At 38.9% G+C, this 14,981-nt stretch overlaps 2 protein-coding genes across 11 annotated transcripts in view; one reads left to right on the top strand and one right to left on the bottom strand.

Annotated features, from left to right (window-relative positions):
- The window catches only part of dcun1d3 (defective in cullin neddylation 1 domain containing 3), a 65,933-nt gene that overhangs the window by 3,495 nt on the left and 47,457 nt on the right, over positions 1 to 14,981 (bottom strand). For 3 of the 4 annotated variants that reach the window (XM_037081843.1, XM_037081842.1, XM_037081841.1), the window contains 3 exons: positions 2,388 to 2,470; positions 1,393 to 1,443; positions 697 to 1,253 (listed from right to left, as the gene is read on the bottom strand). In XM_037081843.1, the coding sequence (XP_036937738.1) occupies positions 697 to 1,142 (446 nt within the window). In that variant the 5' untranslated portion in view covers positions 1,143 to 1,253; positions 1,393 to 1,443; positions 2,388 to 2,470. Of the gene's footprint in view, positions 1 to 696; positions 1,254 to 1,392; positions 1,444 to 2,387; positions 2,471 to 3,579; positions 4,168 to 14,981 lie in introns of those variants that run through there. The other variant, XM_037081840.1, reaches the window with a different exon arrangement.
- lyrm1 (LYR motif containing 1) lies at positions 2,675 to 7,393 on the top strand. Of its 7 annotated transcripts, none has more exons than XM_037081848.1 (6): positions 2,679 to 2,990; positions 4,359 to 4,448; positions 5,646 to 5,829; positions 5,928 to 5,988; positions 6,737 to 6,768; positions 6,866 to 7,393. In XM_037081848.1, exons 3-6 carry the CDS (start codon positions 5,671 to 5,673, stop codon positions 6,977 to 6,979), a joined length of 366 nt encoding a protein of 121 aa, XP_036937743.1. In that variant the 5' UTR covers positions 2,679 to 2,990; positions 4,359 to 4,448; positions 5,646 to 5,670; the 3' UTR covers positions 6,980 to 7,393. The 7 variants fall into 7 exon arrangements, with proteins under 7 accessions (XP_036937746.1, XP_036937743.1, XP_036937740.1 ...); XM_037081845.1 differs by having other exon boundaries at positions 2,686 to 2,990; positions 5,649 to 5,829; XM_037081846.1 differs by lacking the exon at positions 2,679 to 2,990 and adding an exon at positions 3,094 to 3,652.

Here is a 14,981-nt window from a genome sequence, read left to right as displayed (position 1 = left end):
AGGATGAGTGTCATGGAGCAGGTTTCCAGGTCTTTAAACATGACATAATGTTAAAGTTTTGAGGAGGGGATTTTTTTTTTTTTTGGCAAGATTCTCACCTTCATTGGATAGACTGACAGCGATGGTAAAAACAGAAAACAGGAGAAAAGAGACATGTAGGGGATGCAACAAGGAAATGAACCACCAGGACACTCTCACCCCCTTTTCCATATGTTCTCCTCTGGTTTATGAAAAAGATAGAAGGTTTACCTGGACCTGATATGCTACCCGGGTGTGTCATATTATCCAGGCTGTTGTACATTGTGTAATGTTGGCTGTTAATGACACATCCTTGATCACAATGGTTCCACTCAAAACTGGTGGGAAATGTGGGCTGATTCACTAGATATATCTCAGGTTCCAGGAAACCTGACAGAATGTTTCAAGAACCTGAGCTAATTTGCTGGAACAGGCCCCAGCGAGGATTGACAAATATAATACCAAAATAAATTTGATGTGTTATGCGAGTGACTTTAAGTAGTCTGTGTTCCATGAGTGGTAGCACTTACTGGGTAATTAAATCAGGGGAGGCACTAATGAAACTATGGTCAACTCAGATTACATGCTGTAGCGTACCACCTTGCAGTAGTTTCGCTTGTTTATCCTGATCAACAAACGGCAGACAACACACCCCAGTTCCCAAAAACTCCACCTTACCTTGTAAACTTGCACATGGTAGCTGCTTGAAACTTCCAGGCAAGAACAAGCACACGAAACTCTGCCGGGTCCACACACAGGTCATTACAAAACCTCTCCATGCCTTCCTCCAAGATGGCGTCTTCGTGTTCATCTTTGTAGCAGCAGAACAGCTCATCAATGCGCAGCATGGACAGCCCATCTCCATCCAGACACTCGTCCTTGCGCGGTTCCCCCATCAGTGCAGGGATGACCGGTGTCTCCACTGTAACCTCCAACGGCTTGGTGCCATTCGACAGCTCGCTGGTGGCTTTGCTACACGGGGCGCTGGGCTCGTCCTTGTGGCCCCCACAGCCACCAGCACTGCCTCCTTTTTTGTGGTGGGACTTGGAGCCGCTCTCCTTGTCTCCACTCTTGCTGCCGAGTGAGGACGTTGGATTCTTACACTTGGTGACACACTGGCCCATGTCGCTCTCCCTGGTCCCTCCCCTGTCTTTCCTCCACACCTTCAGTCCCCGTCCGATCCGCCTAGACGCCTCTGCTGTGACCTGGCGAGACGTCTCAACATACCCTCAGGCCTGAGGTGGAATACAATTTTTAAAATGTTAAATCTGCATGGATTGGAGCTCACATTAAAAGATCTTCATTTGTCTGGCTGTTAGTAGAAGAAAATCTGGGATTCTTTTTTTAACACTGAGTGTCAATAAGTTAAGCCACCTGTGCCAAAGCCGCCACGGTCCAGGTCTTGCACTGCCAGACTTCAAAACCCTTAAAAAAGTGAGGGGAGAGAAAAAAAACAGCTTGTTTGAATACATACACACAGGGCCGATGATTATAGAAACCTTTACAAATAAATCAAGAAAGACATGCCTGGTAATAACTACCCTACTTTGGTAGAACTGCTTTTGTTTTTCAGAGAGCCACAACATAACCTTTAGTTTTCTTTACTCCCTTTAGCTTCATCCTGTCACATTTAATTTCGTGATAACCCTTTACTCTATCGGAATAAATAGCTTGTGAAACGTGTGTTTACCTTTGCTTGGTATCAGGAGTTAAAATATATTGTCAGACATTTGACAGGAGGGAACAGATGAAAACAATGTGATAAAAAACATGATTAATTTGCTAAAATAGCAACCATGGACTGACACTGTGAAGTTACTGAGCTGAAAAATGACACAGAAAAGATATTCCAGTTTTCAGTGCCAGTCATAATGTGTAATTTACTTCAGCATGATTGTTTCCAGTCTTTGATTAAAAGAAGTCAATGTAAAACACTTTCCTCTTTTGAAATGAAGAAAAACTAAGAGAAACATCATTACTTGGACATCCGTGCCCCTTTACAGATGTGTCTGAGAAAGGACATAAACAAATGGAAAAGATAAAGGATGTCCAGCTCATAAGGAACATCGCTGTAGGGAACTCTTACATGTGACTGGGAAGTAAAATATCTAATAATGAGGATAAAAACATATGTGCAGAGCATGCAAAAAGCAAGACAGGCTTTCATCTGATTACTGACTGAACTGCGACAATCAAACTAATGCAACACAAATAAAAGCATTATCTCTTTTTTTATTATCCAATTAATTTCAAAATGCCTTATTTCATTTTTGCGATTAATCATTCCTCCGTCACATCCGCACATAAAATGCACGACTCCGTCAAGTGTTAAATGACTAATAAAATCGCTGGTCAGGGGAATTACTTACAGACAGTCCCTCAGATGACATTGGCCACAGACCAAAGTGTCTTCCTATTCTGCTCCATCATTATGACCTTGACATCCGCAATGCTGAAAAGACACATTATCTTGTCATCATAAGCAGAAAGCGATAGCTCATCATACCCAAACCTGCAGGTCTATTTTTGTCAACATGCAATGAATGTGTAATTAAAACTGTTCTCCAGCATCATTGCAGCATCATCCAACTACTGATAAATAGCTACAAAGAACATTTTGTACGAAAAATGTACTGTACAGTGTGGACAAGACTTTAAATGTGTGGTTCTGGGGTTAAAAACTCTGATGGGTGTCCGGTGACAGACCCCTCACAGGGGCACAGCTACGCTTTGTTGTGAATTCAAGCCTCATGGACAAAGCCACAACTTACTTCTGACACAAACTCTTACTTTCTGTTGTGATCAGTTAAGGATTCTTGGTCTCACATTAGCCAACACAAGTGTATACGTGTATATATTCATCATCAGAGCCAATAAAAACTGTACTGATCACCGCACTGGACATGTTGGGGCAAATGTCTAACTAGCCCATCCAGGCTAGACTCTACTGAACATCTGATGGACGTGTACAGGTCTGCTTATTAATCAATCTTTATGATCATCCTCAACAAGCTAGCTGCAGGGTTAGCCGAACAATTCAGTATACAGCAATTACTTTAACTAAAGGAGATTAATAGTGCTAAAACTACCAGATAACAAACTTGAGCTAGAAAACAACCGCTTGATATCTGCCAACACTGTTGTCAAAGCACATCCTCAGTTAAATTACGTCGCTAATGTTAAGTAACGTTAACAGACATTAACGTTATGTTTCTTTACCAACTTATGTTCATTGGGAAGTGGCGAGCACAAACAGGATCAAGTGAGCTTAACAGGACACGCACACCACCCAAAAATGTCACGTAAACAGCGTTTCGATGTCAATTAACACCTGGCAAATTTAACCATTTACTATTTCATTTAGTGCCTGTTACGAGGCAGTTATCGATCAACGAGGCATCACCGCCGCCGGGACATTTACATTAGAAATGCCTGGCCCTGACGACGTCGCCATAGCTAGCTAGCATCAGCTCGGTTAACTAAAAGTTAGCTATCGGCTAAGCTAGGTCTTTCGATTAAGACACCGAGAAACACCACAATTATCCCCGGAGAGAAACTTACCTTTTTGGGAAATTCTATCGTGTGAAATTGGATGTACATCACGTCGGGAATGCCAGCACAAATTGAGCAGTAGGTAAGTTGGCCAGGGTTTCGGTATACGATCAGAAACGAACTGAGGCAAACTCGTCGCGTTAACTCAGATTGCTATGGCTAACTGGTTAGCCGCCAGCTGACAAAAACTTCCACATCAATATCGAATTATATTCCGCTTTTTGAATGGAAATAAGTAAAGAGCTGGCAACCAGCGTGTGCCTTTGAATCCGTTTTCAATTATGCTCACTCTTTGGAGTGAGTTAAAAGACCATCTCGGACTAAAGCAGCCAATTTCTTTGTGCTTCCCCCTTTTAGTCATTGAGTGTAGCTACATTGTGGGCATTTTCCTGCATCACTTCCTCTCTGCTTACAAGCAACCAACAGCTGATCCTCCTCTCAGCGATGGCATCGACACTATAAATCTTTTAATTGTAACACAATTCTGTGCTTCCGAAAACAAACTGTCATCCAAATGCATATGTAACTGTGAAAAAAATACAGACGCATATGTTTTTAATTGCATGTTACAGAGGCAACTATAATAATAATACTGAATGCTGGAAAATGTGTCAAAACCCATTATAACTTATCCGAAATGCCTTATAATTGTAGTAATAAACATTTTATTACAATAATGTTGCTTCCAGTTTATATAGATAATCATCTCCAACTTTGTGAACAACGAAAATGAGACACACGTTAAAATGTGTCTTTTTTCATTTCTTCTTCGCGACTTCCCCGTTTAGAAGCCAGGTTGGGAAACACGTCATCATCAGGCGACAGTGTGTTTCTGCTGTCCTAGCAAGCTCCTGACAAGCTACCCTCAGACACAGTCGGTAGGTCAAGTTGTGCAGTATTAACGTGAATTGTCAAACATGATGAGCGACAACGCTAATGTAAGTTGTTAATTTAAATGGGACTCGACTCGACAGTAAACGCCTTTCTATAACAGCAGGCAGGGCTACATTGTTAGAGCTGTCTGGAGAAAGCTCAAGCAGAGCTAGCTTCATGTTGACAAGTGATGAAGTGTTGCCTCATGCTCTCTGTTTGGGAAACAAGGATCAATTCAAAGGCGCTAATAGAATTATACTTATTAGAAGACTTCCTGTAATCGGAACACGTTATCGGTACATTGGATTAATACCTTAGTCAAGTCATGTAACTGTTACTTAAGGCTTGTTTGGATAAAAACCCTGTGTTGGTTTTAGCGACATCTAGTGTTTGAATGATGGGAACGATTTGATAACAATTTGCTTCAAGGTCCCAGGTGATTGCTTGTCAACAGGGCTTGATCATTTAAATAAATCGCATATTTGTTGGGAAATTTGCACAGCTGCATGCAAGATGCATCTCCAATTAAGGCAGGTCTTACATTATTAACTATTTTTGTAGGAAATCTTTGTCATTTTATTGATTCTTTTGCTCACATTGTGTATACAAATTTTTTTAAAAAAAGGTTTTGTCCAATCAAATCACCACAAACGTTTTGGTTTAATCCCAGAATAGTACTGGTTAGTGTCGCTGTCTCTTGGCAAATAATGACACTCCCACATTTAGTATGCTGTTTTCACAATAATTAATGGGAACTTTAGAGCACCATACCAGATTAATTAGACTCTGGGAACACTAGAAAGGTTTTTTTTCTATTCTCCGGTTACTTTGTCATTCATGAAAGCTATTTCCAGGTTAATTAGTATCACAGTAGGGGTCTGTTGTGTAATGCAGTGTCCTTAGGTACAGACTGATGAATTAACAAGGCTAGTGGAAGAAGATGTAATCATCATTTTAATCACATAAAGCACTGTGTTAAAAAAAATGTGTGCGTGTGTATGTGTGTGTATATGTATATGTGTATATATATATATATATATATATATATACACATATATATATATATATATATATATATATATATATATATATAATTTATCAGGAATTGAGCATTGTACACTGTGTGAACATGGTTTGTTGTGACATTATTCTCTTCCATCCAATTTAAAACGTGTTTTTTTTTCTTTTCTTTTCTTTTTGAGAAGTTAAACCAGTTTCGGAGCCCCAATGACGGCCTCCACTCGCAGGACGGTGTTGTCGCTGTACACGCGGGTGTTTCGCATTGCCCGAACCTGGCAGGCACAGAGTGGGGTAACAAGTGAAACAGAGACCGAGAGAAAGTACATACTTCAGGAGGCCCGCACTCTCTTCAGACAGAACCAGCAGGTGTGAACAACAATATATTTCTTGCTCAGTGTAATGAAAAAAAAGTTGTTTTTATAGCTATATATGACTAATCCTTTCTTCTGTTTGCTTCTTCTCAGCTCACAGATCAAGAATCGATAAAGAGGTGTATAGAAGAATGTGAAGCTCGGATAGAAATAGGTAAGAGGGATGCCACAGGTTTCCTTACATAAGTCTTGACTTATTCTTATCCAATTTGGATGAGGACCACAGTTACGAGACAGTAAGGCTGTAAAATGATGTGATAGATACTGGATTTCCACAGTATTTGTAACAGAGTGACTAAACAAGGTCAGCTGATGCTCTTCAGTGTTTCAGCATGAGTAAGATGACGAGTAAACACTGACTGAGCGGCTTGCCAAAGAATTATCTGTTTTATCCGCAGTAAAAGCAGAACCATCAGCATGAGCAGGGTTTATATTATCATCAGTTACCGAAAGATAATTAGAAAACTGGATGTTATGAATAGCACACATAACTTCAGTAAAGTATTATGTTCTTGTATGCTTTGTTTTTTGTTTTTCTAATATAAAACCGTATTTTAGTTGCAAGCAAAGAGCAGGGTTTGTACGGAGTCTTAATAGTTTTTAAAGTGCTTCATAGTAAACAGTTTTTTAGGTGTGAAATATGCATCCTAGAGTTTCGTCATAATCTGGTGTTTCGTCGCCACAATTATTCATGTAAATCAAAAATCTACAAATAAAGACAAGACATGATCCTTTCATCCACTATCCACTATTGGTTTGTTGTGTTGTGGCGCAGAAATGAGCAAGAATTAAATCTATCTAAAAAAATCTAATAAAAACATGCAATCAAAGTGAATATAAACTGCTGGAAGAAGTTTTTACACAATGTCAGCTATCAACATTGTCATTAATTTTTTTCACAGGTCTGCATTACAGGAACCCGTATCCAAGGGCTGTAAGTAATAACCGTAATTTATACAGATTAGATTGTTTTTCTCTGTGTTGTTGACAACTTTTATTCACATGTTTTGTTTCTCTGAACATCCCCGTAGACCTACCTACCACCACTGGGACTGGCGACTCAGAAAGGCAGGAAGCTGCGAACACAGCAGCGCCTGAGGAAGCAGGCCAAGCCAATTTACTTAGAGTCACAAGACGAGACTTGATGCTCGATATCCCCGCTCCTCTCCAAGAGTTTTGCGTTACCAGGGACAGGAAACTAGAGTGTAGTCACATGCTGGTCTCATGGGCTGAGTAGTTTGTGAGGCGCTCGATGATGCCTGAATACCCGTCATTCAGGAAAAAGCCATTAAGTTTCATCGACATTGTGTTTTGTTTTGTTTTTTGTTTTGTTTTTTTTACTGTGAACTGCGTAAACATGAGTCATAACTGTAGGTTTAAAAGTGACCTGTAAGATCAAGTTGTATTTCATATTTATTTTTCTGTGTTTATGTTGTTATAAACTCTTCACACATCCTCAGAACATGTGAAAATACAGGTTCGTGTCAAAATTGTGTAAGAGTACAAATATATTTTCATTTCATTGACGTCTGACAGTAAAGTCTTATATTCTACTCAAATGTGTTTTGTTCTCTATTCTCCAGAAACTGGCTCCTACTATTTACCCTATCCCTCAGCTTTTCCCTATAGGTAGCTTGTTTTGTTAATGCAGAAAATATGAAATGAACTCCAGAAATGTGGGTGACAGCACAGAGGAAGTTGGGAAACAAGTCATTTTTTAGTTATGCAAGACTCCATCCATTGTACTCTATGCAGATGGTGTACTTCCTATAAAGTTGTGAAAAATTAAAGAGGCCAAAAGACTCACAGGAGGAGGGCCTTGTACAGTTTAGTACATGCAAAAATGACACCATGTTCGGCAGGTCAATAGGATTATACTGTGCATATATCTTAGGGTATCTACCGTCACTGTTTGTTTAGATATACCTGTACGTCACTCAGCACTTTACTGCTTTATGCACTTCTGATCAGATGCTAAACAGGATTTCTTTGTCTCAGTGCCTATTGTTTGTGCGATAACTGCACTGAAAGAGAAAAGGAAACAGGCGATAAAAAATGTCAATGAAAAATGTCTTAAAGGTGAGAAATAAAAATAGAATAAGTTAATATGAATTTAAACTGCGATGCCATAAAAATATGTCCACTTATATGTTTGTCTTAAAATGCTTTGGAGTGAATCTAAAAGGCCTCATTATTTGATCAGTCTTTCGCAGTTTTGGTGAGGACAGGGTAAAAACAAAAACAGATATGCTCTGAGGAGACTGCAGAATTTCTGACAATAATAGCAATGTACATATAATATTTTAAATATATAAATAACTATATTCTTCACTCATTTGAACATGTACTCTATTTTACATTAGATGTTGTGTTTTCTTCAGGTAATGAAGAAACAATAAATAGCCTGCTTTTGGGAATGATTTGGACATCCATGGACCTGTTAACATGAATGACACAGATATGATGGGTTTGTAGTGTTTGCAAATTCAAAGTTTAAACTAATCTAATGTCAAGCGTGATTGGTTTAAAAGATAAGTAGACATTTATATGTTTTCAGTTCAGTTTTCTGTCATTTGGATGGTAATTAAAAAAACAAAAACGTATTACTCATTGTGTGTGAAATATTGCCATTATGTGGCAATATTACTGGAGATGCATTTTAAATGTCATTACAAGAAGTGTGTTTGAGCGTTTCCGCTGACACCCATGTGGTGAAAGAGCAGTTCCATATGCACAGTAGTCTTAGTTGTACTTCCAGGGAAGAGAAAGGCGTTTTTTCTTGTGAACCTGTTGACTCATTCAGATATTAAATGTGACGCATTAAGATTTACTGAATGATGAGCTCAGTGTTCGCTGGTACAGACTGCTGACTTTTTACTCATACTACTGTAATGTACAATAACAGAGTTAAGTTAATCATTTAATTATTCTGTCTGCGTCTGACCACAAACCACATTAATTTATTTTGCATATACTCCTGTTTGTGTTTTACTGATAGCAGGTAGTAGCACCTGTATAATAAACAGGGACTTTCTTGCATGTGCAGTAGATATGTGCGTTGAACACATAAGACGTACATTTAAGTAATATTCAAGAGAAACAATCAAGAGGCTGAAATTCACAGGCTCTGACAGTCTTTTTTCCCCCCACAAATTAATCATTATTGGGAATAAAAGAACAACTTCATCATCAGGTTAAACCAGGGTGCAAGAATGGCTTTAACAATGTGGTTCATTTCAGTGAGCTGGCCACAGTACAGATGTACTTGAAAAGCCCTCTGTAGCTGAGGTACTCTGTGGGGACTGAAGTATATTTTTTGTTCTGCTCCACTTTCCAGCAGAGAGTGGAAAAACCAAAAATGTGGATCAGCAAACACAACTGCTGATAATCTCAGAGGGTCACGTATTTACAGTTCAGTATTGTTGATACAGCGCTGCATATCGCTGAGCCGTAACACATAGACTTTATCAGAACATTTCATTTCACACTCCGGATAGAGTCACCTTGGCAGGCACAGCCTTCTCTCTTCGAGAACATTTTGGGGCCATTTTCTTTGTCCTCCAGCACCACATTGGCCTGCATAGACCGTATGATGGAGCCCAGTGGACACATAGTGAAGGAGAGCCTGCATGTTTTACTGGATGATGTCAGTCCAGGGGCTGACACACTAGACTCCAGCCTCAGGCTGTGGTGTTTTCAGAAGTGAACAGTGTCCTGGTAAAAATGAATGGTCTCTGACACTAAAATGTCCTTTATTGAGGATAGTGTGTCCTCACACAGATCCTACACAATGCAACAGAACCTAATGAGTGACGCACACAGAGAATAAGGTTTGTAAAGGAACACTTGAGGCTGACTGTAAAGTAATCTCTTGAAGACAAGGGGTCAGACGAGGAAACTAAGTGGGAAGATGAGCCTGAAGCAACATCAGGATAAGCTAAACTAGGTTGTCCGCAAAGAGTAGACCTATAAACCAGTATGAAGAAAGAGTATTTCTGAATTTAACTGTGGTTTCTGCCTGACCAACTGTCTACTGACATCAAGACAGGCTGGATAAACTCACAAATGTTTATGTACCTCTGATGAATACCAGCTTTAAGTGATTTGATAATTTTTTTTTTAAATGATGGTGGCCAAAACCCTGACACAAATTAACCTCTAACTGTATAGTAAAAACTATGTCAGTAGTCATGTCTCCTCTAAAAGGCTGGGAATACTACAGGCAGCAGTCTGTCTCTATGATGCTGCGACACTACTTTATAGGATCAAATAAAGTCTACAATTATGTATTAATAAGACGTTGTTTAGAGAATGTATGGATGCTCATCACAAAGTGACATCTTCAAAGTGCTACTTATGTCCAAAAAAAGTGCAAAACTCAAAGACTTTCACACTCACAAGAAAATCAGCATATCCTTACATCTAAGAAGTAGGAGCAGGACATCTTTTGGACATCTTTGCTTTAAAATGACTATAACGATTAATCAACTGTCAAAATAGTTGTCAATTAGATTTCTTTTGATCGATTAAATGATTCATTGGCTTAATGTTAAAGTTCTACCATGCATTTTTCTTTGCTAAAAGGCAGGTAACATGGGTTGGACCGGCCAAAACATTTTTAAAAGATTAAATACAGTAATGAGCTTCACAATAAAACTAATCAGATGATCGAGTGAACTCGAATAAAGACTTAAGGAATGGTTGAAACCTGACACTCTTTAGCCACCAGGGGTCAGCCCATACTAAGTACCGAGGCCTCATGTGGTTCAGCGAGTTCATCACTCAGGATCATGACCCAACTTTACTAGAATGATGTGATGTGCTTTGATGTGCATCTGCCATACCTGTGGCAAATCACTTCAGGTGACACAAACCTGACAGTCTATAAACAGAGTCTCTTGATTAGGAGGCAAAGCGAACAGCTAATGAACCATAAACCTCTTCATATAAACTCAAAAAAAGCAATCCAAGTCCTCACATTTATCACTCTGAACTTAGAAAATGATTGTCTGACTCACGGTAAACACACTCTGTTAAACTGCGGGGTGGTTGCTGCTCTCTCTGTTCTCTTTCTGGAGACCACATTACCTCAGTGATGGATGACTGTCCTCACTATAATTGACCGCTGATGGGAGAGCAGCGGCAGCAGCAGCAGCCGACTGTTTTAACATTAATGGCGCGTAGTGACTCACTCTATGCATTCATATAGAGCACATCTGTTGAACAGTGACTCGTCTTTTTTTTTTTTACAGAGTCATTCTTAAGGGTATATTTCATTCATTTAAACAAAGCAGTGCTGGTACATATGACCGAGGTGATAACGGTGCACGTTGCTTCTCTCAGTGGACTCAAAATAACTACACATGGGCGAGACACAATGCTCACATGCACATTTGCTTTCAGAAATGCACACAGAGCTATTATGAATACTGTAGTTGCAGTTGATTTACTGAGCTCTGCACACAGAAAAACTAATTTGGATTGATAGGCTGAAGACATTATACTGTAAGGTAATTTGTGTTTTCCCCAGGTCTAAACACCAGCATGTTAGCACTGTCATTGTGAGCGTGTTAACATGTTAATGTTGGCATCAAGATCAAAATGCAGAGTATAAGAGCTGTGTGACTGTAGACTCTCAACTACAGAAATATATATAATACTACTTTTTAATGAATCTTTTCCATTATCCTTTCTTTTCGAGAGACTGACTGTGTGTAACAAAGAGCGCTGCAGTGACAACTACAAGCAGAAATCTGTTACTTTCCACACACTGTCACCTACTTCTGTGGATGATGTCACTCTGCCAAAGATGGCGGAGCAGTTGTTAAACATAGTGTGGAGGCCTGCTGTTTATTTGAACGGGAAATGTGCCAGCTGGTGAACTGTGATCCAACTGCTTATGCTATTGATTTTGATACATGAAACAGTGTAATGACTCTGTTTTGAACAGACTTAATTGACAACACAGCAGCAGAGTGTGGAGAGCATCTCCCACATTTGGGTTTTTGTAATACCACACTATACAGGTGGATAAATGAAACAATATGTGAATTACACATTTGCAGGTACAAGTTGTGTCAGCAATTCTGCAACAAAAAGACAACACAACAAAATCTGCTCTTGTTCCCAATATTCATCTCTGGTTCTGGCTAAGTGCTAACATGCACCCAGGTGGGTACACAAGCTTGACCATGGGTCGAGGGTGTAAATAAGTATTTTTTAAAGTCAATTCCGAATATCTGGGCCTCTGAAGAGTTGATATTTAATTAATTAAATGAATTCACAACCAGGTGGGAAGGAGTTTATTCTCTGAACCGTTTTAAACAATCTTCATTGTTGTTTTTATGTATTTTGTTCCTTACTGCTGCACTGAGCTAAACTCCCCATGGGGATCATTAAAGTCTCATTTCATCCTTAAAATGGACTTTATGTAGACATACTGTTCGTTTGTTTCAGGCAATATGGTGAGAAGTTTCATCTCAGGGGCGTATTCTCTTCTATCCAAGGTCAAAAAGTTATTTAAATCAATCAATAATAATAATAATCATAAACTTTCTCATAAAGGGTTGAAAAATGCATCTCTAAAGTTTGTTGGAAACGTTTTGATCTGTTACCTCATTATATTAATATCTTCAGCATTATTATTGTAAAATGTAGACCAACATGTTCATCTAATTGTTTTCTAACCCTGAAACATTGTTTCGACATGTTATAAATCTTAAAATCTGCTTAAAACCTAGTCTTCCTTTATGCAGTTACTTTTTCAAGCTTTAACACTTATAACCAATTACAGACTGAACTTCTGTACAAATGTGAGTATGACACTGTAACCGCCAGTTTACTGATTTGCCTGACTGTAAATAAGCTTCAAAAATAAAAGTCTCTGAGCAGCCGTGTGACCCATTTTGGCTGTGATGTCACATATTAAAACTGGATCAGAAAAAAAAGGTGGTTCTTTTTAAAGATTGTCTGGTGTTAATATAGATATTTGGAGATTCACCTGAGAGCAGTGTCATTATGGCAATGATAAATAAGCTTCAGTATAAGAAGAATACAACGGCTCCACAGAGAGGAAAGTGATCCATCATACAGCCCCTTTAAGCCCTTCACTCGGTGTGCATTATTTAGGGGTTTCAGAGGGACCCCGGGGGAAATATGGTGGAAGAAACAGTGGGAGCAGGACGAAGGAAAAGGATAGGGTAAAGAATAATGCAGGAGTGAGACATCTAATGTTGTATTAACGGATCTACGAGGAGGTAATTAGATGCTTGTAAATGGGGAAATCCAGCTCCTCGCATTACCTGCTGAAGCTGCTTTTAATGCCTCCATGCAGGTCACATTATTGTCTGTCCTGGTCAGAACAGTTGTACCATCATTAAATAAATATCAAACTTGTTCTTACTTCATGAGGCAGTCAAAACACACACGATCTTGCAAATCATAGAGCTACTGTACAGGCATGTAATCTTTGGTGATGATAAAAGAAAAACCACTGACATTAACATACTAACATACTAAAAGCTATTCATCTCTATTTCATTCTATTCTAGTAAAATAAATATACATAATGTTTCAGCGGCTGTAGTGCAGCTACGACCTTTACAACCTTTCGTGCTTGCTATGAAGGTCATATCTACACATACATTATAAGCACATTCATAAGATATTATAATGTCAATGCACCATAAAACTGTAAAAGTAAAGTAACAGCACTTTATGAGGCAGTTAGCAATTGTGTGATACTATCTACTCAAACATTTATGAGGAAATATGAGCTGTACTTCCTGGCTGCGAGTAAAGTGTAGACAATTAAAAAATGCCAATGATTATCAAAGCGATGTCAAGTGTGGTATTTTCCTGAATACGCAACTTCACATTCGAATTAAAATAGACAGTGGCACCATCACAACAAACACAGTGCCCAATTATACAAGACAGAGTTAGTGTTGGGTAAATCTCCCAGGACAGGTGTGAATGTGCAACAGACAGTGTTGCTGTGAGTGAGCATGAGAGCTCAGCCAACCTACACTCCTTTTATAAAAGTTGAAATAAAAAAATAACAGTCTCTTTACAAACCCAAATCAGCGCAGTCTCAATTTATTTGACAGTAAAGCCAGATTGCAAAGCTTTTTTTTAAACAATGACAACAACAACAATGTTTAAACAACAGAATTCTAGATTAAAATGTCTAAAAGCGACGAGACATTTGTTATGACCTCATCCGTGAATTTACGAGTCATGTCTGATAGATTGTCATCAGCAGTGGTGGCTGTTTAATGGTGTATTCACAACCAACACAGTAAGTTTGACCTCGGGATGTTTTGTGTTTATTCGGGTTACTCGCAGGAATGATTATTTTCCCCAGTCAGTCAGTCAGTCAGTCAATCACTGAACTCTCACTGAACTCACAGCAGTCGACAATACAGTACAAAGCAACACCAGATGATGGTGGTCACTTGTGGCCGCTGTGGATTGCTGTTGCAGTCACGTTGATAAACAGGGGTGAAGATAAATCCGCTCTTTAACCCCAAAAGTTTGAAAGTAATCTCTGAGCTCTTCTCCTGTTAGTATGGCTCTGAATCAGATAACAACTGGATATGACTGCAATGTGTTTACTCCTCCAGAAGGTCTGAATCTGCAGCCAACTTTCTTTATTTCTGTCTTCAAACTGGCTTAAATAAGAGTTGTTTTTATGTGTCATGTAACCCACGTATGAGGCATTACAAGTGCTTATCTTAATACATTATGTCCACCACTTATAATACTTAATAAATCTTGTTTTAAGTGGTAATAACTAATTCTAAACATTTATAACATTTTATAAAGCCTTATATGTGCATTATCATGCCCTATTAATGTGCTTTTAATGCATAACAGACATGGCTTTCAAGTGTTGATCATAAAGGCAGGCCTTTGTTGCATATTTGATTTAAACGATGTTAGTTCCTGATTAGATTGCTGCTCCAGCGATTCAATTATGAGCAATCATCCTCATCAGAGTCATGGTATATATTAATTTCAAAGGCAATCAAGCATTTTCTGAAGCCTCTAAGATTTGAACACATCTCAGTGGGCCTGCAATGTTTCCCGTGATTGAACAATTTCTATGAAATCTCTCAGCTCCACACAGATGACACACTTATTCTA

This window comes from Acanthopagrus latus, chromosome 20 (genome assembly GCF_904848185.1).
Source record: "Acanthopagrus latus isolate v.2019 chromosome 20, fAcaLat1.1, whole genome shotgun sequence".
NCBI lineage: Eukaryota > Metazoa > Chordata > Actinopteri > Spariformes > Sparidae > Acanthopagrus > Acanthopagrus latus.
Note: the sequence above shows the minus strand (reverse complement) of the source record. Positions and strands in the feature narration are given on the sequence as shown.

Coding starts and splice junctions, on each gene's coding strand:
- lyrm1 (XM_037081851.1), top strand. CDS start 5,671: ATGACGGCCTCCACTCGCAGGACGGTGTTGTCGCTGTACACGCGGGTG. Junction 5,989..6,736: donor TGAAGCTCGGATAGAAATAG/GTAAGAGGGATG, acceptor TTTTTTTCACAG/GTCTGCATTACAGGAACCCG. Junction 6,769..6,865: donor GGAACCCGTATCCAAGGGCT/GTAAGTAATAAC, acceptor ACATCCCCGTAG/ACCTACCTACCACCACTGGG.